This window comes from Notothenia rossii (genome assembly GCF_949606895.1).
Source record: "Notothenia rossii genome assembly, chromosome: 6".
Taxonomy (NCBI): domain Eukaryota; kingdom Metazoa; phylum Chordata; class Actinopteri; order Perciformes; family Nototheniidae; genus Notothenia; species Notothenia rossii.
Genome location: NC_136909.1, coordinates 16,677,082 through 16,704,655, shown reverse-complemented (window position 1 = coordinate 16,704,655; position 27,574 = coordinate 16,677,082). Strand labels below are relative to the sequence as shown.

The 27,574-nt window shown below is 41.4% G+C and overlaps 1 protein-coding gene across 9 annotated transcripts in view; it reads left to right on the top strand.

The window, feature by feature from the left end:
* The window catches only part of ncor2 (nuclear receptor corepressor 2), a 106,372-nt gene that overhangs the window by 16,130 nt on the left and 62,668 nt on the right, over window positions 1-27,574 (top strand). For all 9 annotated transcript variants that reach the window (XM_079689425.1, XM_079689421.1, XM_079689422.1 and 6 more), the window contains exons 2-4: window positions 17,275-17,470; window positions 18,289-18,404; window positions 26,878-27,055. In XM_079689425.1, coding sequence (XP_079545551.1) covers window positions 17,366-17,470; window positions 18,289-18,404; window positions 26,878-27,055 — 399 coding nt within the window. In that variant the 5' untranslated portion in view covers window positions 17,275-17,365. The remainder of the gene's footprint in view (window positions 1-17,274; window positions 17,471-18,288; window positions 18,405-26,877; window positions 27,056-27,574) is intronic.

Sequence of the window (27,574 nt, the reverse complement as noted above, 5' to 3'; positions counted from 1 at the left end):
GATAAACCAGCCTTGTCTACTTATTAAGGAAAAGTGGGAGGTTCTTTTTAATGAACAGTAGCTTCTCTGCTTTATCAGCCATAAGTCTGTTCCTCTTCTCATCAAGCACATGAGAGGCAGCGCTGAAGAGTCTCTCGCTGTCAGTGCTCGTGATTTGATCTTACTCCGCATATTTGTCTGGGTGTTTTGATTTCAAGTGGTGGAGTAATCCCGAAGTGGTGAAAGTCTTTGCAGTTACACCTCCTCGAGAAATGTCAGCTGAACACGTTTTACAAATCGCAATCCGCGCCTCTTTCTCTGATATTTTTAAATATCTCCAAGCGGCAGACATGTTGGCTGTGAGCCAGCCGCGAGCATGGTCGTGCGCCGTGCTTGTCTCCGCGTTTTGTAAAAGCCGAAAGAGCCTTTTTAACAATTTTCGGCCGATAATTTTCGGCGCCCGAATATTCGATGCATCCCTAATATTTATACTTTTTAATTGCACTGTTAAAATGTGGAAATATATACAATCTCAGCTTGGGCGCCTGGCATCGCTTTCAATAGCTAGATCTGATCGATATGGACATAAACGAGAGTGAAGTCTAATCTGACTGGAGAGAGAGATCAGCTGCTGCTAACGAGTGCATAATCACCTGCAGCGGTGAGCGGAGCAAAACACACACTTCAGGTTAGAACATCAACCTTAGTTATTTAAATTACTAGGGATGCTCCGATCGATCTGCCGCCCATCGATATCGACCGATACTCTCTACCGATCGATCGGTGCTCTCTAAAAAAGCAGATCGCGAGAGCCGATCGCATGACGTAAAATTATGACGTAAAATACATGACACTTTTCTCTGTGCGTGGCAAAACAAGCTCGCCAAAATGACTTCACCAGTCTGGCGGTATTTTAAGGTGTCAGAAAAAGACAGTAAAATAGCGGTATGCAACGTGTGTGAAACAGAAATCCTGCAGCTCCACCCGCTGTGACGGACCGGTAAGCAGAGCACCACACACACACTAAGAGTTAGACCTAACACACTTAGCTATTTTATCTACCTCTGGAACAAGATAAACTAGTTATAAATATGTTTATTCTGCACTGTGGGGTCACTCATTACTGGATCAGTGAGCTGCATGAGATGCTGTCAGGAGAGAGAGAGAGAGAGGAAAAGAGAGCGCTTCCGGTAATTTCTCCCGTGTTATTATACAAAGTTAATGTAAACTTAAATAATCTACTTCATTTGAATGTAATAATTATGTTGGTTGTTGTTTGTGGACGCGCCAGTGAGTGAGCCCCATTAACTGAGTGTTAAACATCACTTTAAATGGAAGGTCCCCATAGGCCCCGCCCACTCGATCGGATCGGCGATCGGTATCAGCCGATACTGATCCCGGCGATCGCCCCCAAAATTGGCGATCAGAGCATTACTATTAATTACCTCTCAAACTACCTAAACTAGTTATAGATATGTTTATTTTGACTGTCCGGTCACTCATTACTGGATCCGCGAGCTGCATGAGATACTGACGGGCTGTCAGGAGAGGGAGAGAGCGCTTTATTATTCCCGTGTTATTATAAATTACTGTACACTTTTGAATAATGTAGTTAATCTACTATAATTAGTTTGTTTAATATCATATCAATTTGTTTTAAAGCTCAATAAATAACCTTTGTCCAGCACTTTTCTCATTTTGTCCGGAAGATTTAAACTTTAACGGAAACTCTGGGCACAACAACTATGAAAAATCACCTGAATGCTGTAAGTAGTAGTAGTAGCTTAGCTTAGTTGTTTTCCAGTTGCCATGAAGAAGCTGCTTTATCCACATTTTAAACGGTAACATTACACATGATAAAAACGTGCACGCGCGCGCCAAATATTCGCTGCTGATTACTACCAACCCCCCGGCGCGCCGAATATCAGAATATTCGCTGCTGATTACTACCGAATATCTGTAGCCCGAAAAATGGTATTCGGGACAGCCCTAGTTTGTACAATGATACCTGGTGTACGGTGATTGGAGACATCAATGTTTAGGGATAGAAAACGTATGTGGTATAAAGGTTGCACTTGCAGCTAATTTGGGAGGCAAAAAAGGCAGTTTTTTTCCTTTGGCTTAGTTTTGTTAAACTGCAACCTCACAACTGTGATACATAAATACTTACCTAAAAGAAAGAAGTAACTGCAATTTTGAACGCTAAAGTGATTTCCACACCTCTAAACTACAATGTAAAAACGTTACCACAGCATCATAGATGTTGTATGTTATGTTTAAAGGAAACTGCCACTCCCCACGCCCCTCTGCGAGATGTTTGGTTGAAAAAAATGAAAATGGTGCACTAGGAGGAGATTCAGGTGATAAGGTATGCATTACCTCTGTTTGTTATTGGCTACTGGTTGCACAACCCAAAAAACATTGTGACATCACAAAGTGGCCAAAATCAGCTCATTTTCAGACAGCAGGGTGTCCGCGGGGTCTTAAAAAGTATTAAAAGTTGATAAATCAATTTAGCGAAAATTAAGGCTTTTAAAAAGTATTAAAAAGTATTAAACGGCATTTTCCAAGGTATTAAGAAGTCCCACAGCAACGACAACATGAAACGCCCTTTAATTTACTGAAACGACATGTCGGGAAACCCCCTCAAGGCGGCCCCCATAGCGCGCCGTAAAATGCTGCTTCTTATTTTAAGTTTCGTTGCCTTGCTCTGTTCTGTGGGGGGGGGGGTCCCAAGGTGGGTAGACCGGCATACGCAACGCTCTGGGGGTCCAACGGCTCCTTGTGTAAGCCCTATATGATCATTTTCTGATTACGATGAAATAGCCCGCCTCCCTCTCCCAACGTCTCCTGCTGCTGCTGGGCTGTCAGAAGAGGGGGAGGAAAAGAGAAGCAGGCACCGTTTATTAAACATTATTATACAGAGAACAGAGTCGTCATCAATTTGTTTTCAAGCTCAATAAATAACAAAGAAGACCTCTGATCGGCACTCTTCTAATTTTGTACGGAAGATTTAAACTTTAACGGACATGTTGACCGGCGTAACATTTTTTTTAACGGAATTTCTGCCGCACGGTTCCCTCGTCCCTTGGAAGAGGCAGAGAGGTGGGTGTTTTTCATCTGCTGGTGGACTACCTGAGAGATATACAGCAGGAGAACACGTCGTCCACCGCGGAGAATAAACAGAAGGGCAACCATGGCAACCATGCTCCGGGATCTTCTTCGCTGCTTTTGGTGTATTTTGTGGCGGCAGCAGCGCCACTTACAGGCCTGGCATATGTACTACAGCGTTTCCAGCATTTCCAGCGGTCTAGTGTGAACGGACACATTAATGAATCAAATGCGTGTGAACGGAAGACTTTTTTGAGTTTGCGTATGCGTTTTACCGTATGCGTCCTCGTGGGGCCGGGGTCTAAGCCAAACTATATCCGGTCACAGAGATCTGCTATTTTAAAGTAAAGTCAACACACATAGAACCTAAATATAGTCTATATTAAGAACGAGAAAAGTCTTAACATATATATCGTTTTTTGTAAACATATGACAAATGTGTGAGGGTGATGACGTCAGAGCATCGTCCTATGTGCCAGGGCTTAGCCCTGGACAGCCCCATCCCAATTTAATCCCTGGGTATTTGTGAGGGAGCTCCTATGGCATTACCCCGCTGAAGCTCACCAAAGTTTAATATAATTCATAGTTCAAAGTTTTGACAATTGTTTCGTTTATTGGTCAAATACTGGTTTCCAATGGTTTCTGAGGAGTTTTACTGGAATGAAAGAGCACAGAGTACAGAAGCAACAAAGCAGCATACTGCATTAAACCTGACCTTCACAGAGAGGTTGAAGTTCATGTGGAGAGGAGGCTTCAGTAGTCTGTCTGCACTCTGTTTAGTTGTGCTATCTTACAATCAATATAGTAAATGTGAGGTAAAGTGTGTCGCTAATGTAACCGGTTAGAACTCAAAGTTGCGATGAGGTCTTAAAATGTATGGAAAGGTCTTAAAAAAGGTCTTAAAAGGTATTCAATTTGACCCCAGGATTTCTGCATATAACCTGGACAGGTTTTTATATAAATGGATCAGGACAAAAAGAGAGCGAATCTCTTTCTTGACACTTTATGAATCTCTTAACACAGAGGGGACATATTAATGTATTAAAGACATGAAAAGGTGGATTTTGCATTATAGGTAACCTCTAAGACAAAAAAGGGCATCATTTCGACACCTAATTGTTCTAATATACAATCTCTTTAGTCTATTAGAAATGATGTGGAAGGTTTTAGACAAAAGCTCAAATGATGTATCTTTTGTTGCATAAAATAATGACAGACAAAGCAGTGGGAATATATTTATTGGGCCCATTTGGTCTACGTTTAGTGAGTGTTCTAAACACTAATTTTATGCAGTTATGTTTTGAAAATGTTGTATTCACTTTGGTTACAATTAAACTCTATCATGTCTGATGTTAAAGCCAAAGCTAGTCCAAATGGAGGTTTTATGTGCTGCATTTTACCATTGTTTACATATCAACACTACTTCCTTTTTTGGTTTCACAATAACTTCCATTGTTTTTGGCTCCTTGCTCAGGCTGCAGGTGTTCTGTTGGTTGTAAACAAACTGTCGTTAACATGATAGGAAGTGTGCCGTTCGGTCCCATTTAAAATGAAAGGTGTGACTGGCTGTGGTTTAGGTAGATGATTGCACCTCTTTCCATAGCACAAATTACAGCCGTGTGAAAGTTGACTGTTGGTGTTGACACTTTTCTCACATGTGCTGTGTGTTGTGACTGCTGGTTTCCTGTCTGAAAGTTGAGCGGAGGTAAGGCAAGATGAGCTCAGTGTCGGGATGTTCTTTCTGTTTGGTATTTGTAGCATTACTCCGGCCACATGCCTGCCAGGAGCTTTACTTTATATCAAGCTGGCACACCCTGGCAACAATGATATCGTCTGCTGGCGTTAGAGTTGACTTCCCTGTAAGTAAATCTTGCTTTGTTGCTTTCGAAGTAATGGTGGGAGGACCTTATTATTTGGAAATTAAAGGTTTTCTGATTCTGCTAGCAACATTACATTTCTAGGTTTGCAAAGTTAGATATGATGATGTATTTAGCATACACATTTAAGCCATTGTTCTTTTTTTCTGCTATGTTTGAGGTCAGAAGTGGACTGCATTGATGTTGTGTCGTCTTGCCCATTTTCATCTTAGTGTGACAGTGTCTACCAGTAAAGTGTTGATTGCATCTTGTCAGCATCGTCTTGGATGTTACTGCTTGGCTGTGATAAGGGCAGCGTTTCCGCCAGGGGGGCGTCATCAAATGCCGTTGCCATGGCGAAGGACCACTCGCCATGAAACACGATGTGGCTGTAAGTCCCATCGACACGGTCCAATCATCCCCCAATCTTCACTTGTATATCACCGGTCCATGCCTCAACAGCTCTACGCCAAATCTGACATCTCACCATATGCCGTTTCCATGGAAACGCATCCCTCGCCATAAAACATGATGTCGCTATAAGTCCAATGGACACGGTCCAATCGTCCCCCAATCTTCACTTGTATATCACCGGTCCATGCCTCAACAGCTCTACGCCAAATTTGAGATCTCACCATATCCCTCGCCATAAAACATGATGTTGCTGTAACTCAATTCAATTCAAAAACCTTTATTTATTCAGGGGAAAACCCATTGAGATCATTGACCTCTTTTTCAATGGTGACCTGCTGCAAGTAGGTTCCAACATGAATACAAACATGACAGAAAAACAAAGAGGATATCATATGGCATATTTACATTGACTACAGTTTGTATTAGGGGTGCACCGAATGGGAAATTCTTGGCCGAAACCGATACCGAAAATAGGAAACAGTTGGCCGAATGCCGAAAGGCCGAAAATGATTAATAGAAATATATATATATATATATATATATATATATATATATATATATATATATATATATATATATATATATATATATATATAATGTATACATTTTTTACCAAGGTTGTTCAGCTACCTGATTATGGCAAAACTTAGCTTAAATAATAATCACTATTATGGGTCCATAAAACATTTATTCAGCACTTTTGAATGCATACAGTACATTAATTCCAAGTCAAGTGCATTTTCTTTTCTCTGTAGGATAACTACAACAAAGTGCATTCAGAACAAAGCCAAGGTGCTTTAAAATAAACATCTAGGCCAGTAGGCCTACAACAAAATAGTGTAAATAAAGACTGTAACAGCCAGGCCTTCAACAACAACAAATGCACCTATAAGTGCATGCAAATGTGCAAACTGGATAAATCCACATGAATGTAACTATTTACAAATGAAATTACAATTGAATTTCAAGAATCTGTAAATAAGGCTGTCTGTCCTCATAAGCAAAGTAGTAAACATTGTATAAAGATACATAAAGTGAAAACTGGATACAAAATCCACAACCAATTACAAATTAAATTACAATTTCAAGAATCTGCAAATAAGGTGGTCTGTCCTCATGAGCAATGTAAACAACATTGTATCATTTAGATAACGAAAGTACAATATATTGAACACTGTGCTGCTGTCATTTCCCCCTAATGATAACCTGAGATGGTGAATTATAACTCACAATGAAAATTGTTGAGGAAAGTGGGTATAGAGTAGACATTTAGAACTAGATAAGCTTATGATAAGCCAGCCTTGTCTACTTATTAAGGAAAAGTGGCAGGTTCTTTTTAATGAACAGTAGCTTCTCTGCTTTATCAGCCATAAGTCTGTTCCTCTTCTCATCAAGCACATGAGAGGCAGCGCTGAACAGTCTCTCGCTGTCAGTGCTTGTGATTTGATCTTACTCCGCATATTTGTCCGGGTGTTTTGATTTCAAGTGGCGGAGTAATCCCGAAGTGGTGAAAGTCTTTGCAGTTACACCCCCTCGAGAAATGTCAGCTGAACACGTTTTACAAATCGCAATCCGCGCCTCTTTCTCTGATATTTTTAAATATCTCCAAGCGGCAGACATGTTGGCTTTGAGCCAGCCGCGAGCATGGTCGCGCGCCGTGCTTGTCGCCGCGTTTTGATTATGTCATCACAACAACACGTTAGCTTACCAACGTAACCCTGTTCTCTGACATTCGGTGATATTTTTTCGGTGCTAGAACCCTTTCGGCCGAAAGAGCCTTTTAAACCATTTTCGGCCGATAATTTTCGGCGGCCGAATATTCGGTGCATCCCTAGTTTGTATAGCTAGTAGCATTTACAGATACCAACAGTTTCCGATTGGATAACATCTAACCTTGCTTTAAAAACATGTAATGGAACCAAACTGCTCAGCTTCCATTCCTTTTGCAGACTGTTCCAAATTAGCGGAGCTGCGCATCTAAAAGCTGTATTCCCTAAGACAGTCCTAGCAGTTGGCACATTTAATACAACCACAGCATTCGATCTCAGGCAGTAGCCATTTACAATACGCCGAGAGATCAGGGAGCAGATCTAGGATGGAAGTTTCCCTAACATTGCTTTGTAAATAAAAAGATACCAGTGATTGAGCCGCCGTACAGTTAGTGAAAGCAAACCTGCCCTTGCATACAAGGTACGATGATGGGTTAATGCTTTACAGTTTGTCACAAATCTCAGTGCACTGTGATAGGGGGCATCTAACTTGATCAGGTAATTGGCCGGTGCATTCATATAAAACAGATCACCATAGTCCATCACAGGTAAAAAGGTCACAGTGACTAGCCTTTTCCTGGCCTCAAGTGAGAAACAGGACTTGTTTCTGTAAAAGAAACCTAGCCTAACCCTCAGTTTTTTTAGCAGGTTATTGACATGCAGTTTAAAAGAGAGACTGTCATCAAGCCAGATACCAAGTTATTTATAACAGGTTACCAGTTCAAGTTTTTTCCCTTGCGTAGTTACAATATCTAAAACAGGCTCTGGTGTATTTTTAGCTTTTGAAAAGAGCATTACCTTGGTTTTATCAACATTTAAAAGAAGCTTTAGTTCAGAGAGCTGAGTCTGAACAGTGTTAAAAACAACCTGTAATTTAACAACCGCCTCCTTAATGGAGGTACCTGCACAATACATCACGGTATCATCCGCATACAAATGTAAAGTAGCTTCATCCACATTATCACCTAAGCTGTTGATATATATGGAGAATAAAAGTGGACCTAAAACAGAACCTTGTGGTACACTATTAGAAATGTTTAACCACTCAGAAGACAGCCCATCAAAATGAACACATTGGGACCTTTCAGAGAGGTAGTTCACAAACCACCCCACTGCATGGCTGGACATGCCAATACTGAGTAGCCTCTGCTTTAAGATGCGATGATCAACGGTGTCAAACGCTTTGGTAAGGTCAATAAACAGAGCTGCACAACTCTGCTTATTATCTAAAATACTAGTAATGTCATTCACCACTTTCATTGTCGCAGTGATGGTGCTATGTTTCTTTCTGAAGCCTGACTGATGTTTAGACAGGATATCATTTTTACATAAAAACTCCTTTACTTGCTCACTCGCTAGTCGTTCGAGTACTTTAGCCAGAACTGACAATTTAGAGATTGGCCTATAGTTATTTAAAATAGTTGCCTCCCCTCCTTTCAGTAAAGGCAAGACATAAGCAGAATTCCATACTTTTGGAATTGTATTTGTGCTGAGGGAGAGGTTAAAAAGAGAAGTAAGAGATGGAGCAATAAAATCTGCAGCTATCTTTAAAAAGAAGGGTTCTACGTTGTCCGGGCCAGCCGATTTCCTAGGATCTAACTTGGATAATGCTTCATTAACAACACCAACCGTAAAAGGAGTAAAACTGAAAGGGTTTTCCAGACCACATTGTTCAGAGTCAGGGATTGGACTGTTCACAGAAGCAGAAGCACAGTCAGTGACAGAATCAAACAGAGAGCCACAAGACACAAAATGCTTATTAAAGCAATTTAGCATAGTAGCCCTGTCTGATATAATGCCAGATACTGTGGTGAGGCACGGAGGTAGCTCATTTGGGATATCACCAGTGGAAATCGGTTTTATGGCTTTCCAAAATTTCCTAGGATTATTTAGGTTTTCTGTGGTAACTGACAAATAGTACTTTCAATTAGCACTTTTTATTTGCGATGTGAAGCTATTTCTTAGCTGCCTAAAGCGTGGCCATTCTACCTCTGAGCCTGATTTCCTAGCCTTTGCCCAGGCATTGCTTCTCTCATGAAGGAGACTGGACAGTTCAGCAGAAAACCAACTATTGTCTCGTCCCTTCACTCTAAATTTACGCAGAGGTGCATGTCTATCTATAATTTCCATAAAACCAAGATAAAAATAAGACCATGCAGTTTCTATATCAGCACACAGATCGATTTTACCCCAATCAAAATCAAACAGATCATGTGCAAAACCCTGCTCCACAAAGTGTTTTTTGTCTCTTTTTAGGATGATACAAGGTTTAACCTTTTGGACCTTAGTGTCCCTAATTGTGGCTACAACACAGTGGTCACTCACATCATTAGCAAATACTCCCACAGATGAGTATTTATGTGGAACATTTGTTAAAATGAGATCAATTAAGGAGGATTTATTTGGGGACTTAATATTTGGGCGAGTAGGACTATCTATAATCTGAGTAATATTTAAAGCGGTACACAGGTTTTTAAAATCCTCTGACACAGAAGTTAACCAGTCCCAATTAAAATCACCAAGCAGCACTATTTCCTTGTAGGCAATTGAGATAAAAGTTTTGCCAATGAAGATAAAGAGTCCTTGACAGCTGAGGGGAGTCTGTAGCAGCCCACCACCATGACCTGTTGACCCTTTGTTACTTCGATATTCACGGCTAAAAATTCTAGTTGTTTACTAATAGATTTGGAAACCATCTTGGTTACACAAAACTTATTTTTCACATAATTGGCAACGCCACCACCTTTTTTAGGACGGTCGGTGCGATATACACTATAACCATTTATGTAAATGTCAGAGGCCAAAATGGATTTATCTAGCCACGTTTCTGATAAGACAATGACATCAGCATCAGTCGAGCTCGCCCAAATATGGACAAAATCTAATTTAGGTAACAGACTGTGCACATTTAAGTGAATTGATCCCAACCCAGACCTAGAAATAAAATCAGCAGGAGTAGCTATCTGACTACTGCTACTACTGGGTAGACCAGGGTTTGGTTGCACATTCCCTGATAGTAACAATAATAAAAATACCAAGCACCTTTTAACTCCTATGCAAATGTTCAAAAAGTACTCAAACGTCACAAGTGTGCTAACAGTCCAGCCGTGAAGACATCTACGGGACAGTTTTGAGATTTCTTCAAATGCCGTTGCCATGGCAACACAATGCTCGCCTTGAAACACTGTTTTCTCATAACTTCAGTGAAAATACTCCAAACAGCCCAAAACTTCACAGGTTTGGTAAAAATGCAGCCATCAACGCATCTAAGCGTATTATGAGGTGTCATCAAATGCCGTTGCCATGGCGACAGATCATTCGCCATCAAGTTAGTTCAGAAGTTTGCGGTTCAAATATTCTGCTGCTATTCCAAGCCTTTTCACTTTCTTTGCTTCTCTCATCACACATTCAAGCCCCCAGTGTTCATGTATCATTTCAATCTAAATTATTCACTTTTTTTCTTACACATTACATTTCAAAAGTTTAGTGTCAGATTTTCAGCATAAAGCATTCCCACTAGCAATTTCTTCAGGAATTGCATTCTATAGTTTCTCTTGATGTCTGTAGCACTGCGACATCTTCCTCTTTACTTCAGTTTGATGGTTAGTTTGTTTATTGTCATGCTGTTGTTGACACATAGGAACAGACCAGTTAAAGTACAATGGGATTTATATTGCACAGAAAGCAGTCAGACAAAACATTATTGAGAAAGGAAAATGCAAATGAGCAACATGCTTTACCTGCTACACTTGGTAATCACAGTGTTGTAGAGAAGTATATAGATTATTGATTCAACCAAAAATGTGTGAGGTCAATTGGAAAAAGGCTTAAGGGATTTAAGAGGCGTCATTCTTGAGAAACGGTGCTTACTATTCAGATTGACCTTGTTTCTTCGCCCTGACCTTAAAAAACCTCTTGGGATCTAAATACTGAAGCTTCAGGGGATTAATTGCAAGAGCTTTGTTTCCATGCTAAATTAGTGTGGACGAGGAGGAAAGCTGTGAGGAATGCTTTAGGACTCGCTGCAGATGATGTAAAAGCCAATGCAGAAGTTCCTCAATATGTAGTTTTAAAGACTGCTTGGTGCTGACTGTATGAATGTTGGTCAAACACCAGTTTCTCACTCGAAATACAAAGTAATTTAATTATTTCACAAGTTTCCATGTCCCCAATAAATGCAAATAGAAGTTTTTTCTAAACAATAAAGCATTTTATTTGTATAGGTGCCTTTCAAGGTTCTCAGGGGTCACGGTACGAGATACAAAAACACAAAACAAAACACCAGCAGAAAAACAGGACAATGTATTCAGTAAGAACAGAGGATGTGTCATGAGGGTGATCAGGGTGGATATGTCAGTGTAAAGACATATGTTTTGAGCCGTGATTTGAATTTCACAGACGTCGGGATCTTAACTGGTTGACTCATCATACCTTAAGTCATGGTCTAACATGTCATGATAATGCATGTTGCTTACCCTCAAAAACGGGGGTTCATCTGTGAATGAAGAAGAGAAGAACCTTTTTATACCTCCTTGTGCCTCGCTCATTTTTTACCAGTGCTTTGATGGTCTGCAAACTGGCGGGGCGGGGCCTGCTGTGATCTGATCAAGAATGATTGTGATTGGTGGTTTACTGTGCATGCAGAGCCTGCATGTCACTCACTCAAGTACCCCTGACATGAGAGCCGGGCAAGTTTTCCTTTTGTAGCAAGCAGCAAAAATAATTGTAACATGACGTGTTTGAGTTAATGTACCTACTTAAGATCGCACGTCCTAAAAAAAATAATAAAATCACACGTCCCTGCGATGTGAATATTGCGCATATCACGGTTATCGCCACGACACGATATATCGTTCAGCCCTACTCTGGACCCCATGGTGGTAAAGCGGAAGGGTGGTGCAGTGAGTTGGAGGGAAGCAGAAGACCTAAGGGTGCGGGTGGGTGTGTTGTTGTGGGTGGGGGGGGGGGGGGGGGTCTGGTGATGATGGGGGCAGCAGAGTTCTGGATCAGTTGAAGTTTGTGGATGGACTTGAGAGGGAGACCAAAGAGAAGAGAGCTGCAGTAGTCGATGTGTGAAGTGACCAGGGTGTGAACAACAATGGTGGTACATACGTGGAAATAAGCAGACCGAATGATGTGAGTTTTGAAGGAAAGTGTGCTGTCCTTATGGACTTTAAACATTATAATCAACTGGGGAATGGAATGGGCAATTCTAATAAGTTATTAAAATGTAAAATGTATACTTTCCTCAAAGGCGCCAGACCCCTTTTTGATTCATTTTGCCTTTCTAACACCATCAGTTTGGATCTTAAACATTTGCTGTGCTCTCTAGGCCACCACACTCCTTTAAAAAAAAAAAAAAAAAAAAAAGCAGTCATTTTACCTGGCTATTTTCTGTATATACGTAGACTTTTAATGTTTTATCGAATATGACAATAAAGCAGAATATTTGAATCTGATCATTGTAAGTCCCATTTTATTCAGAAATAAATGTTGGCGGACTACCACAAGGTGAATCAACTGAAGATGTACATGTATGTTTTCATTGAAGGTACAGGATATGTGTTGTACACATGGTATTGTAGGTATTCTGAATGAAGGACTTAGTTCTTGGTATAATTAAAGGATCTTAGGTGGGACTTTACATGGGAATTTGACCACCCATGCCTCAAGTAAAGTATATGAAAATCCTTCAGAAAGTGTTTTGTGTACATTTAAATTACATTTACAGTGGTTGTGAGCAGCTCTGTATTGATGTTGAGGGCGAGTGAGGGAAAAGGGTAAGCAAGCAAGAGCCTCCTTGTCCAGGGCCTTTTGTAATGAGGCTCCAGGGAGATAAATCCTTATGAGACCTGACAGGGTGCCACATTCCTAGGCTGAGAGTCCTAGCAGCCCCCCCCCCCCCCCCCCCCCAAGCTCTCTAGGGCACTGCTTTATAGACATCTGATGTTGTTCCCAGACCCAGCCTTGTGCCCATTACAGTGCACTCATCTGCCTTTTCACAACAGATCCATATATTGGACTGCAGCCATCATCTGTTTTGGCTGTAACAGTATTGGTAGAATCCCTTACTGACAGCTTAATGCGCTAGTATGCTATTTTTCATCTAGAAATACTGGCATAATATATTACTGGCATGTCAATAAAAGTACATTATTGTTGTTGTGATAATGGGCTGATCACACCCTTGCTCTATCTGGATCCAAGCCATGCTATCAAGGCTCTTATCTATAATATGTTATGTGTTGTTCAATCCTTTGTACTTTCTTTTTAGAGCTCAACTATCAAGCTACCGAGTCAGACAAGAGATTTGATTAACTGTTTATGTCCGTAGACTAAAATTGTCGAGGTCAGTAGAATGAATCTGTTGTTTGAAGTCAGCGCCCTGCTCTCTTTGGCAGGCTTGAAGCCGTCTGTGTGCTAGTATTTCCACAGCCATTCCTAAAATGGAGAGGAAGGGCGGGGGGTAAGAGGATGAAATATTGGCTTGCACCGCTGAAGGCTGAGGCCCACTCCACTGTGCAAAAAGCAAAAAAAGAGGGGAAAAGGAAAGCACGCTAGATTGAGAAAGAGGGAGGTGACCGGGTTCATTCGCAGTGTTGGCAGTGAGCCATGGACTTGCCTGTGGGTGTCTGTAGCAGTGCCAGTGCATGTGTTTAGCCTCTCACTTGGAAAGGCCCCATTCGCCTCAGAGTTTATGTCAAAGCTCTCTCATTGTGTTAACCCTCTCATCTTGATTCAGGTTTTTTATGTTGTCTGCAGATCTTGTGACTGCATTCTGACTTGTTCTCAGGGGAGTCTCTCTGGACTGGACAGTCATCAAACAGAGGCTTCCAATGAGGATGGCTTATTTCTCCCTCTCTTTGTCTCCCTGGCATTTTTGTCTGCCCTGTTGTGCATATATGCATGCTATGTCAATATCAGTGTTTCCACCAGACCAGGGCTGAGAGGGCGTCTACCCCAAGGGGGGGGGGGCTTGAATTTTGACTTGAGCCGTCCCTTATAGATACTGTCTTTATTACGTTAGTGAGCCGGATCATTTGGCTCGGCTCTCTTAAAGCGCTGGCTGTTTCGGCTCCCAAACGGCTCTTCATGTTACCACAGTTTACCACGGAGCCTCAGTTTCGCCGCTGCGAGGCTCTGATGCTCGCAGCTCACGCGCGTGCTCAACTAGCACGGCTCATCGTGTCCAAATCGCGCACGTTCCGTGTTGTCCTGTAGCAGGCACCGCCGATGTAGGGGAAACGATCTTCAATACTCCGAAAAGAATCCCACCAGACTCCGTTGCCCCTCCAACAGCGGGATGTCCTTGTCCTTTTTCCTTTTCGTTATTTCAAGCGATAAAAATTCTCGATCTTCTCTCGAATTATTGATATTTTTGGACGCCCTCGGCTCGAGTTCAGGGCGTCCCGAGCTGAATAAGGGCGTCAAATGACTGCAAGACGCCCCCCTGGCCGAAACGCTGGTCAACATCATGAGTTTTGTTCAGGGATGCTTCGATATCAGCCGATACTAACTCTCCGCCGATCGATCGGTGCTCTCTAAAAATGCCGATCGCGAGAGCCGATCCCATGACGTAAAATTATGACGGGAGAGGGAGAGAGGAAAAGAGAACACTTCCGCTCATTTCTCCCGTGTTATTGTCCAAAGTGAATGTAAACTTAAATAATGTACTTCATTTGAATGTAATAACTATGTTGGTTGTTGTTTGTGGAAGCGCCAGTGAAATTGGCGATCAGAGCATCCCTAGTTTTGTTCATCTAGAACTTCACTAGTCTACTCAATCACGTTAGCACCTCCCTTTGTGTGGTCGGTTTATCTAGTCTCTTTGTCTGTCTCTCATAAAGACAAGTATACACCAGTTCTTTGAAAATATTTCAAGCCACAGTTTTCAACTACCCTACACAGATGAAAATTATTTAGCCAATATGAAAACTTTAGCAGTGTTTTCTATCTCCTGTCCTCTCTGAGGATTTTTACAGAGCGCCTTTGTTCCTTAATGCCAGAGCCGTGTTCAGCCTCTTGTAAAAGAGCCTTCTGCGTAACTGAAATCAAGTGACACTTTGTATTTGTGACAGTGAGGCAGGAAGCAAGGATAGATAAGGCCTCTCTTTGTACAGTATGAAGAGTCAGACAACAGAGACTGGCACGCTGGCACTCTACCATAGGTTCTATTATACCAACAATGTAGGCCTGAACCTTGTGGTGTTCATTGATCCAGTAATGCTTGTTTACTATTTGTTGCAGAAGTGATTACTCTACATCTAGGATGGGACCTTCAGGGGCCTGGTAATAGCTGACCTGGTGTTAGCATTAGTGAGCTAGTGTTACAGTTTGTCGGTTACCAATGTATTTAAGTTCAACCAATTGTTACATAAATTGTAATTTCCCACAATAACCCACTGTGCCTCCAAATATGCTCATTTGGTTGTGACAGCACTGACATTTATATAAACACTACCACAGATTCCAAACAGACAAACAGCAGTGTTGTGTCAGTCCTACACCGCATCTATGACTGGTCTTTTATTTGGATTTTAAATAAATGTGTAAACAATTAATTTTGTTACTGTTATTATTCTTTATACAAAACAAACTGATAGAAGTGGGACATTACATTTTGTTTCAAATCTCACTCATATCTACAAACCAAAATGGTTCTACTTTTTTTTATGGATGTGGTCCCAGTGGTGGTGGCTTAGCAGTACACCTTAAGCACTGCTTGTAAAGATTTCAGTCATTGCCATGTTGTGAGCCCATATTTCTGCCAAAGTGCCTGTTGTGTGGCTTGTACGGCGCTGAAATGTGATCTATGAGAGAGGCGTCATCAGTCAGAGGCTCCTAGAAATGGCAGGAGTCCTAATTTCTTTGTTGGCAGGAGTCACAGGGACATATGTCATGATTACTACTACTACTACTACTACTACTACTACTACTACTACTGCTACTGCTACTGCTACTACTAGCACATGCTTTTTAAGTGTCTGAGAATGGTGCTATAAAAAGCTGACCAGAGCTCATCATTGTGTCAACATTTAATTTTTGTTGAATTTAAAAGCCTTAAATATGATATAATAAGGCCATAAGCTATTGTCATAGATTTCCCTTTGTCGTGTGTGTGATGTTATCTGCATGGTAGGGCTGTGCGATTATGGCAAACATTATAATCACGATTATTTTGGTCAATAATTGATTATTAATTAGTTAAAAACGATTATCCATTTACTTTGAAAACATACATTTATTGAAAATGTTTTTGGAACAGTATGATTACCCTTTATTTTTTAATTAAAATAATACATTAAAAAAAATAAATAAGAATAATCGTTTTATTTCCATTACGTTGTTTTCGTAATCGTTGCAAGCCAAAATCGAGATTAAAATACAATTAATTGCACAGCCCTACTGCATGGTCACTGTCAGAGAATTATGGCCCTTCATTTTTTGCCTCATTATTTTCACTCAACTTACTTTACTTCCTTTCTTATTTCCCTATATATGTAAACCATAAACATATATTCCCTTAGCTTTTACAGAGAAAGTAAACATTCAGTGTGTTACATCAGGTTTGTGCCAGTTTTGACTTGTTTTCATTCTTGGTCAATATGTTGCACCCTTGTAAATGAGGTCGATATAGTTTGCATAATGTCACCTGGAGTTAAAATCTAGTGCCTGACATTCATGGACTACATATCTTTCTGCCATTGAGTTATTTATGTTTCATGTGAAGCCCCATTAAAGTCAGTATTCTTGGTTTACGGGCTGGCTGCTTGACGTGTCTGTCTGTGAGTCCTCAGTGTGTGAGGACAGTGAGCTATTCAGTAAGCAGTGAAGGGGGGGTTCAGTCTAGCAGGTGCAGGGACTCTCACTACTTTACTAGGAGCAATGGAAGGGGGAGCATCTGTGTCAGGGAGGTGATGACATTCTGATATCCGGAGCAGACAGACACACACTTTCATCTCTAGCTACTTCAGAGGTGCGAGCCAGAAAACATCAAATTGTTCCCGAGCAACCGTCACACATATTGCACAATGTTTTGTGCATTGTTCTTTTCATTTAGGAATGTGGCCAAAATCATGCCACCAGGGTTGCTCAAGTACAAATAAAGTCTCATGGCAATTTTTTTTCTTTCTCTTTCTCCGCAGGTTGATGGCTAAGAGAAACAGCTAATAATGCACAGCATCCGCTCTGCAGACATACCCACTTCCTGCCTGTAGAGGAAGCGGCTGTGCCAGCATGTCCTCTCATCCCCAGTCTGGGCCGCCAGGCCGGAGGACTGTGGACACACGGCACCTCCCAAACCCCGCCAGTCTACCACTACAGCTGCAACGGGCACACACGGTAAGCGGTCCGGTACACAATGTGTTTAAGGGCTCCACATGAACTCATCAACTTCCCTTTTCCCCGAAACCCTTTTGAGAGATTTGACTGAATCTGTCATTCTGGTTCTGCCTGCTTGAATATTTAGTAAACAGGGCATTACTCTAATCCACTGGAAAGAGGCCTGACCCCAGGGGCCCCCACTGGTGTTTTTCCAACAAAAACTTTCCCAGGTTGCAATGTTATGCACACAGAGCTGTTCCCTCATTAGATGTACAAGTTGACAGTTCATGTTGACAGCATGAAGACACATTAAGGCTTTCCCCATTATTTCCATAGAAATGTCCTAATTATCAAGATTATGTTCTTCTATGTATTGGGGGCAAAGCTGTCTGTGCTTCAAAGAACAGGCGGCTGTCTGATGTACAAGTTCACTCAGTGACCTCCAGTGTTTGCAAGAACTTTTTTGTTCTTCTGTGGCGGGAGAAGCCAAGGCCTACCCCCCGGGATGTCCACAGCTGCACCTGTAGTTAATCCTAGCACTCCCTCTTGTCAACACATTCAGGGTGAGATGGGGGTTGACTGGCTGTATCCCACAATCCCTGACTGTCAGAGGGGAAAGCTTACAGTAGCGGCATGGGTTACCCCACTTGTGTGAGAAACAAATGGAAGGAGAGCGATTAATGAGCGCTGGAGAGAAAATAGTTGGATATTACAGAAAAAAAAAGGCAGGAAGTGGGGTCAAATTACATGAAATTAAAATGTTTTTATTCACTTTGCTCTTTGCATCATTCAGAAGGATGGTCCATGCTGAAAACGTGTTGTTGTTTGTCTTGCAGGAAGTGGGACTAGTTGACTTCCACTCTCATCATGCCAGGGACTACAGCTCCCACTTGTCCCAGCCCCATCGCCGCCGGCCCTCCTTACTCTCGGAGTTTCAGCCCGGGAATGAGAGGTCAGTGCACCAGGCTCATATATAAGATATATCCTCACTAACAAACATCTGATTGCCATTTTTTAAGTCTGTAGATCGTTTTGATTTCTTGTGCCTTTTAGTGTTGCACGGTGTACCGATACTTGAAAGGTACCGCGATGCCCTGCCGTTAAAAACGTTACGGTTCCTCCGTTTCATTAGTATCGGTGCTTTAAGAATGACGGGGGAAAGTACTCCGGTGAGAAAGCGCTGTTTTAATAAGAACCGTGTGTGTTCAGCGCTCTGCTTCCAATCACTGCACTGCAGCCGTGCCTGCAGTCCCTCCCCTCTCAAGCAGGCTCTAAGGTCCTCCCCTCTCTCGTGCACGCGCTAGCTGCCAGAGCATGTGAGAAAACGAGAAGCATGGCTGCAAGTGGGAGTGCAACTGCCGCTGCGCCTCGGCTTGTTGACAAAAAAGACGCCAGAAGCGAAAAACAAAAAAGTTGTTTATAGATGATGCTTAATTGTATTTAATACAAATTCTAGTCATTTATTTAATGTATTGTTCTCATTGTTTAAAAGTTTGTGTTATGGTTCTGGTGTTAAATGAAGCACATTAATTACATTTAAGACTGTTTCCCTTTTTTAAAGAAAAGTATCGAAAAAGAATCGGAATCGCAATTCTTGACTTGGTATCGGTATCGAAACCAAAATATTGGTATCGTGACAACACTAGTGCCTTTTCATTACAATGTATTGTGTGCGTTGGGAACAAGTTACATAGACAAACACTTTATTTATTCTATTGTAATTCATTCCCATGCATGCTGAACAGAGTAATGGTAGCCGTCTCTCCCTGTCATCTCGCTCCGTGCGCTGTCAGTAGTGAGCAGCCAGCAGGACGCTGCTCAGTGTGGGAGCTAGTATTATCCAAAACAAACACCTTCACATTCTTGGAAATTGATACTGATTCATGAATAGCGTTATATAAAAATAATAATAGTATTGGATAATTATAAATCTTTGACTCTATTTCAGGCCTACCTACACGGTATGGAGTTCTCTATAATTTTTCTCTAATATGTATCGACAAGATATTTAATATTTGGTTAAAGAAAATGTCAATAATGTGTATATGCTGTTATAATACTTAGAAAGAACCAACATCGAAATCAGCAGGTACAATTAAGATCAGCCTAGAAAATAGCAATTGGTGTTATTGTAGTACTGTTTAATATATATATATATATATATATATATATATATATATATATATATATATATATATATCTTTTGAAAAAACATGGAAAACTGAAAGAAAAAAAACAATAAAAATACATTCCAGCCTTATATATATTACATGACATATATGGTTCATTTTTTTTTTTATGTTAGATGTATATTGTGATGTTATCTGTCAGTCAACGTTAGTTCTACATACCATTCACATACAAATGGCAATGTTCTCCCTTCACTGTGGTTGTCCTTGTGTAGTCATAATGACTGAAGGACAAAGCCCGCTCAAAGGAAGCGTCATGCAGGCTTCATTTTTATGCAGTATTATTCTACTAAAGCCTCTGCCTGTTAACCCTCCCCCAGTGTAATCCTTGTGTATTCCGGGTAGGCTGTGGTGCAGAGGACTAGTGCGTTGGTGTTCGGATCAGGGGAGCACAGGTTCAAACCCCACTGCAGTCAGCATGTGGTTGTGCCCCTGGGTGAGACACTTCACCCCAAATTGCTCCTGTGGGGATTGCCCACAGTATTGAGTATGTAAGTTGCTTTGGATAAAAGCGTCTAACAAGTCATATGTAATGTAATGTAATTGGCATCCACAAGCTGTTCCTATGCAATGTTGTGTTAAACAGCTGTGCGGGGCAATGGAGCTTGCAGAGTGATGCCATCTTCAATAGACCAACAGTTAGTCAGGCAAAGCATTGTATGTATAGGACTTTCCCTCTGGAGACTTAGGTCTTGTACCTACCAAAGTTGTTTATTATTTATGTAGCCATGCTTTTCTGAGGATGAGTACTTGTGAATAATTGATGTGCATGACATTCATTTTGCATGATGCACAGAGGATAAGTCACAAGAATGTGTTTCTCTTCAGTTGATTGTCATGGTCGGTTTTCTTGCATGTGTTGAAACAGGCTAGTAGTACAACATTCCATTTGAAAGAGTTGATTTTCCCTAGAAAACCTATAGGTACTATAGGTATAAGTGACATTAACAGTATGTTTTTTGTGAAATGTGGGGCTGTCGTTCATATCTTGTAAAATAATTTGTGTTCCCCTAGCCTCAGAGTAGTAACAGCAGACAACAGATGGTAGAATGACTCGTCACACACTGTGTTGGCGTCTTTAAGTATCAATCAGATGGGATTAGGGTTTTCAACATGTGTATGCCAGAGATGTGTGTTGTTCCTGTTTAACGGTTAGCTTAGCCTAACTGGGTAATGGACTGAGAGAGAAATAAACACCACCCTGTGACACACCAGCTCCTGATTTCCTGACACCCTCCGGTCAATCACTGGTGCTTTGGCAGTCGCTCTCAGACCCCATTGGCCCCCCAGAGCGTTCCGTTTGCAGATCTATCCACCTTGGGACCCGTTATCGTTTGCGGGGTCTGTTTCCGCGCTTCCGTTACGGCCTCGTGTGAACAAACGGGCTTAACGAAAGAGAAAAGAGCGGATATAACCCGTTTCGTTCTCTTGTAAACACCGCCTCAGTGTACATGATGCTGTCTGTGCAACACAGATGCCATGTGAGATAGTGGAGAAGTGAGGCTGTTTTTCAGAAGATGAGAAATAAACTGCCGGTCTTGCTGGCAGGCTCTGTGGACAGGAATTCTTTCAGTGGAGTATATCAGGCTTTCAGCTTTACGTTAGAGGGCAGTCTGAGGCATTTATTCTATGTTTTCATTCAGAGTCTGAATCAAGTTATTCTTACCTTTGCAATACTTCAATCCATCCTCTTCTCAGATGTGTGCTTGTCCTTCAATACATCTCAGTAATTCTGCAAACCATGTCTCCATTTGTAGCAAGCCCAGGCTTGTTTCCATTGTGTTCCACAGAGAAGAAGCAACATGGCCCTTAGAAGCTGCATTTTCCTAAAAGGATGGCATTATTACTTTCTTAGTATGATAGATCTAATTAGCGATCTTCTCCTCTTGAATTGTACTGGAGTGAAGACGAGTTGATAACCAGGGTGTCCGCGGGGTCTTAAAAAGTATTAAAAGTTGATAAATCAATTTAGCGAAAATTAAGGCTATTAAAAAGTATTAAACGGCATTTTCCAAGGTATTAAGAAGGTCCACAGCAACGACAACATGAAATACCCTTTAATTTACTGAAACGACATGTCGGGAAACCCCCCAAAGCGGCCCCATGCATAGCGCGCCGTAAAATGCTGCTTCTTATTTTAAGTTTCGTTGCCTTGCTCCGCTCTGTGGGGGGGGGGACTAAACGACTACGGTAACGGGTCCCAAGGTGGGTAGACCGGCATACGCAACTCTCTGGGGGTCCAACGGCTCCGTGTGTAAGCCCTAACGATGAAATAGCCCGCCCCCCTCTCCCCGCGTCTCCTGCTGCTGCTGGGCTGTCAGAAGAGGGGGAGGAAAAGAGAGGCAGGCACCGTTTATTAAATATTATTATACAGAGAACAGAGTCGTTATCAATTTGTTTTAAAGCTCAATAAATAACAAAGAAGACCTCTGACCGGCACTTTTCTAATTTCGTACGGAAGATTTAAACTTTAGAGGACCTGTTGACCGGCGGAATTTTTTTTTTTACGGAAACTCTGCCGCACGGTCCCCTCGTCCCTTGGAAGAGGCGGTGAGATGGGTGTTTTTCATCTGCTGTGGACTACCGGAGAGATATACAGGAGAACACGCCGTCCACCGCGGAGAATAAACAGAAGGGCAACCATGGCAACCATGCTCCGGGGTCTTCTTCGCTGCTTTTGGTGTATTTCGGGCGGCAGCAGCGCCACTTACAGGCCTGGCATATGTACTACATCGTTTCTAGCATTTCCAGCGGTCTAGTGTGAACGGACACGTTAATGAATCGAATGCGTGTGAACGGAAGCCTTTTTTGCGCTTGCGTATGAGTTTTACCGTATGCGTCCTCGTGGGGCCGTGGTCTAAGCCAAACTATATCCGGTCACAGAGATCTGCTATTTTAAAGTCAAGTCAACACATATCAACCCTAAATATAGTCTATATTAAGAACGAGAAAATATAACATATATATCCTTTTTTGTAAACATATGACAAATGTGTGAGGGTGATGACGTCAGAGCATCGTCCTATGTACAAGGGCTTAGCCCCGGACAGCCCCAGCCCAATTTAACCCCTGGGTATTTGTGAGGGAGCTCCTATATGGCATTACCCCGCTGAAGCTCACCAAAGTTTAACATATTTCATAGTTCAACGTTTTGTCAATTGTTTTGTTTATTGGTCAAATACTGGTTTCTAATGGTTTCTGAGGAGTTTTACTGGAATGAAAGAGCACAGAGTACAGAAGCAACAAAGCAGCATACTGCATTAAACCTGACCTTCACAGAGAGGTTGAAGTTCATGTGGAGAGGAGGCTTCAGTAGTCTGTCTGCACTCTGTTTAGTTTAGCTATCTTACAATCAATATAGTAAATGTGAAGTAAAGTGTGTTGCCAATGTAACCGGTTAGAACTCAAAGTTGCGATGAGGTCTTAAAATGTATGGAAAGGGTCTTAAAAAAGGTCTTAAAAGGTATTAAATTTGACTTCAGGATTCCTGCATATACCCTGATAATGTACTATTGAGTTAATGCTCAAATGTACCCTAATTACAGGGCGGAAAGTAGTGTTAATTTCGTTGACTAAAACTATGACGAAATATGTTTGCCAAATTAAAAACAGGATGAAGTTGACTAAATATGACTAAAACTAAAAAGGAAATTTAACACAGGACTAAGACTAAAACTAAATAAAAAAATAGCTGACGAAATTAACACTAGCGGAAAGCCTCAACAGTATAATCATTGGTGAGCCGCTGTGCTAGTTGTTTGTTTCATCCTCTTCTTTACTTCAGTCAATATCTCAGTCACTCCGCCTCTTCCCATCTGTCTGAGGCTACTCGAGAAAGGGATTGAATACATTTTATGGCAAGAATAACAACACAGAGAAACCACTTAATGTCTTCCTGGAACCGAGAGAACAGTGCAAACAAAACTGGTGCAAAAATGCTAAAGGGGTTTGTCCAGTAGCTGTTATTATGTTATTTAACTGTGCACTTGAATGTAGTAAATGGGTATCAAAAATAGTATTCAGACCTAGTATGTGTGTTCTTAAAAATAAAAATAAATCAAATATTTGCACAAATAGGTTTCCCCTTTACTTTATGTATTTGTCGTGTTGCTGATTGTATTAATCCCTGTTGAGTTTACTGACATAGCTGGACATATTGTTGCCAATAATGATCAACAATGGTTTGCAATAGTATTTTCTAAAGAAGAGCCTTTTGAATTCTGATAAAAATGAGTTTATTATTAGATGATATTATATTAAAAAATGTGATTATCCATCTAGGAATTGATGAGTTTTCCAACATATGCACCCTTCTAGAAAGAAAGTAACCTTTATTTGTATCCATCATTAAGCATTTGAGAATATCCCCGTCCCCTGCTGTGAGTAATAAGAGTTTTTGTTCAGCTAAATGAAGAGAAAAGTTGAGAGCTTAAGTTTTTGGCACACATAGTCCCTCCTCTTTCCTGCGCTTTCTCCGTTTCATTCATCCCAGCTGTGGTGCAGTAAGGCTGGCTCCTCTCTCTGTTAGCCATCCCTGCGCCGTGCACAGCTGTGGGGCTATTCCTCCGGGGAACAGCCAAGACATTGGAAGCCGCGCAAAGTTCGCAAACGCCATAGTGCTTTCACAATAACAGGCTGCACACATGATCTCTGTTCCAAACTACTAAGAAAGTAATGGAGCTGTTGTGTTGTGTTGCCCCTGTCCTTGTTCCCCACCTCCCCCCCCCCACACACACACACGCACGCACGCACGCACGCACACACAAACACACCCCCCCACCCCTCCCACATCTCTTTCTCTCATTCTCCAGACAAATCCTCCCCAGGGATCAGAGTATTCTGCACACTCACAAGAGGGAGAGGGAGAAAGAAAGAGGGGGAGGGAGGGGAAGATGAGTGCAGAGGGGGCTACAGCTTGATGATGTGATTATGTAAGTGCCAGCCCTCTATGGAGATGAGGAAGTGTGTCACTGAATGAGTGAGAAAAATGTGTCCGGGGGGGGTTGGGGGGGAGTAGTCACACGCCATCTGGGTATTCATTTTGGCACCCTATTTTTCTGAGGTACTATTAAGCCAATCACTCTGATCAATGACTTTGTTTCCTCAGCACCCCATGACACCTCTAACATGCAGATGTAGCCCATTATATTACATAACAACAGCATGACATATCTCTTATATAAATCTCTTAGTGGATGTTGGCGATCGTTTCACCAAACCACCACCAGCACCCAACTCAGCAGAGACAGGCTCCATGCTCTTTGGCACATAAAGAAACAACACACTAGGCCATTGTGGGCCTGGACCAGCAATTATGGTTGTGTTTTCCCTCTTCTTTTCAGAAGCCACTTCCATTTTGACACTGGCAGCAAAGTCACTGACTTTCTGGCATCTGCCTCCAGGGCAGACTTGAAAAACTGTCCTAAGAAAGAACAGAGCGCCATTTACAAGTGGGCTAATAAAATCTTCTAAATCTAAGTGCAGTTAACATTCAGAAGCTGTCATTTGATTGCACACCACGGATCCATTTTACTGGTGCACTTTAGCGTGATGCTATCCACCGCCCTCCAATGACGAACACATGCAGAATGTGGTTTATACTAGCCCCACACATGCAGCACATCATGAGTAGATCACGTTACAGTATGGTGCGTTCCCCTCCTCCTGCGGCTGGTAATGTAATTGTTAGCATTCCTAGCCATCCACATCACTTCTAGTTTTGGGGTACAGTATAGGGAGTGCCATAGCTCCTACTGTCTCAAAGCACTTATCTTTGGCTTTGTGTGCATGTATGACCATGTTTATACTGCTAAGCAATTCCTGCTAACCCCATACTCCACTATATGCTGCTAAATGTAAAACCATTAGATGGTAGTGTTACAGTGAGTCACCTTTTCCTAGCTTCCCTTTCTCTCCACTTTCCTGTACTGAGTGGACAATTACATGTTCCTGCTTTGCTGAATAAAATGGTTTTCAGTGATTACTTTATTATACATTTTGAACCAAATCAAGCCAGCTGGCGATGGTTTGTGCCTTGAAAACAATGATAAAGACCAAGTGTTGCCTGATCTCCACCTGTATCTGTCATCTCAGGGCTTTTATACAAATGTTCTTTGTGTTGTTAACCTGTATTAATGGGATTAGGTTATGCCAACATGTTCAAACAAAAAATGCTCCAAGCCTTGCCTTTCGCTGAGAAGATCAGTATTGTCTCACTTATCGTTGCCTTCTGTCAGCTCCTTTTTGACTTGACATATTATTTGAAAGTTTATTTTTTTAATCTTTTTTCCATTGATTTGACTTGCTTTGTTTATTGGCATCCAGCTTTTACTTTGGAAGGCTTTATTTGTTCCAATGCTTAGGTCTGGTAGTCTTGTATTGGATAGTCAAACTTCACATACAGTCCTTCTGTTTGTTCCTATTTGGGACTTCATCAGTTTAAATTGACTAAAACACTATTAGACTTATTGTCATGTTGGAATTAACTGCATAATACATCCAAGACTAATGGGCATTTGGTCAGTCAATGTTTCCCGAGGTGCAATGATGCAGGTGAAACACTAATGGTTAAAATGGCCTCATACTCATTAGGGATGGGAATTTGAAAGCAAATGTATATTCGAATATTCGACCCCCAAAAAACGGTTAACCGATTAAGTTAACCGAAATGTACATATCCTATAAAAAGAAAAAGAAAAGTGGGATGAATGTTATCCTCTTGTTATCTCTGCCCGCTGTGAGGGACCGGTGAGCGGAGCAAAGCACACCTTTAGACTATACACATTTAGCTATTGCACTGTCGTATACATTGAATTATTCCATTTGATCATATGTAATCAACTTAGGCACCCCTCCCAAAAAAGTTGTTGTTTATTGTAAACAATTACTATAAAAAATATTCATAACTCATATTCGAATACCTGAATAATTTTGAATATTCGGTTAATCGTTCCCATCCCTAATACTCATAAGGGTTCATTTTTCACAAATGTCTTTTTGCAATTCATATTGCCATCAAAATGCTAGTGTGGCTAAAAACCTGATTTGAAACATCAATCAAAGAAAATACACTTCTTAAATTGGGTATTTCTAACTTGTATGTTTCTTTTATTAGCTGTTACATGAGAGACAAATCACTTTTTCTTTCAATAATGGCTGCCTCTAGCTCACTGTTCATCTTAGTCTTTCAGTTGCTTTAAATGCTTTTCTCTGATCTCCTACGTTTGTATTTTGCAGAGGGCAAGAGCAGCATATTCGCTATGAGCACATTTACCTGCCAGAGCCTAGCAACCAATCAGAGGTGGAGTATGCAGAGATCAAACGACCTCGCTTGGAGATGGGACCGGAGTCTCTGATGAGGCCTTCATCCCATCGCCCACAATTACCCATGGGAGGGGCTGAGGATATGTCAAAGGTCAGTAGGCACTATAACATACACTGTATAATATTGACAGTTCGCAGTATATCAGAGCTCGATGGTGACTCTGAAAAACATGAAGTACTTGGCTGGACTTGGAAATGGTATGTATGGTTAATATGTGATAATAGAGGACTGGGTGTATCAGCATTTGAATTGATACTTTTTGTTTTACAGACATATTTATGGTATTCAAACATAAAGGAATTTACAAATGATCGTGCCTGCTGACGAGGAACAAAATCGGATCTTAATAATCACCCTAAAGTCTAAAGAGAAAAAAATAAGCACTGTAAGGCATTAGGCAAATCCTACTCCTATAAATGTTATGAATGAGCCCCAAATCTTATCAACATTTTCTCTTTAGCCAGGAATTGTATCAATCCGTCAAGCCAAATGTGCCTCCTAAGTCTCTTAATGGATTTCCATTTTTGCCTACTATTAGTAGAACAAAATGGAATACAAAGAAATACTTTTGTCAGTATGTACCAATATTCTAGGACACCATTGTTGGTG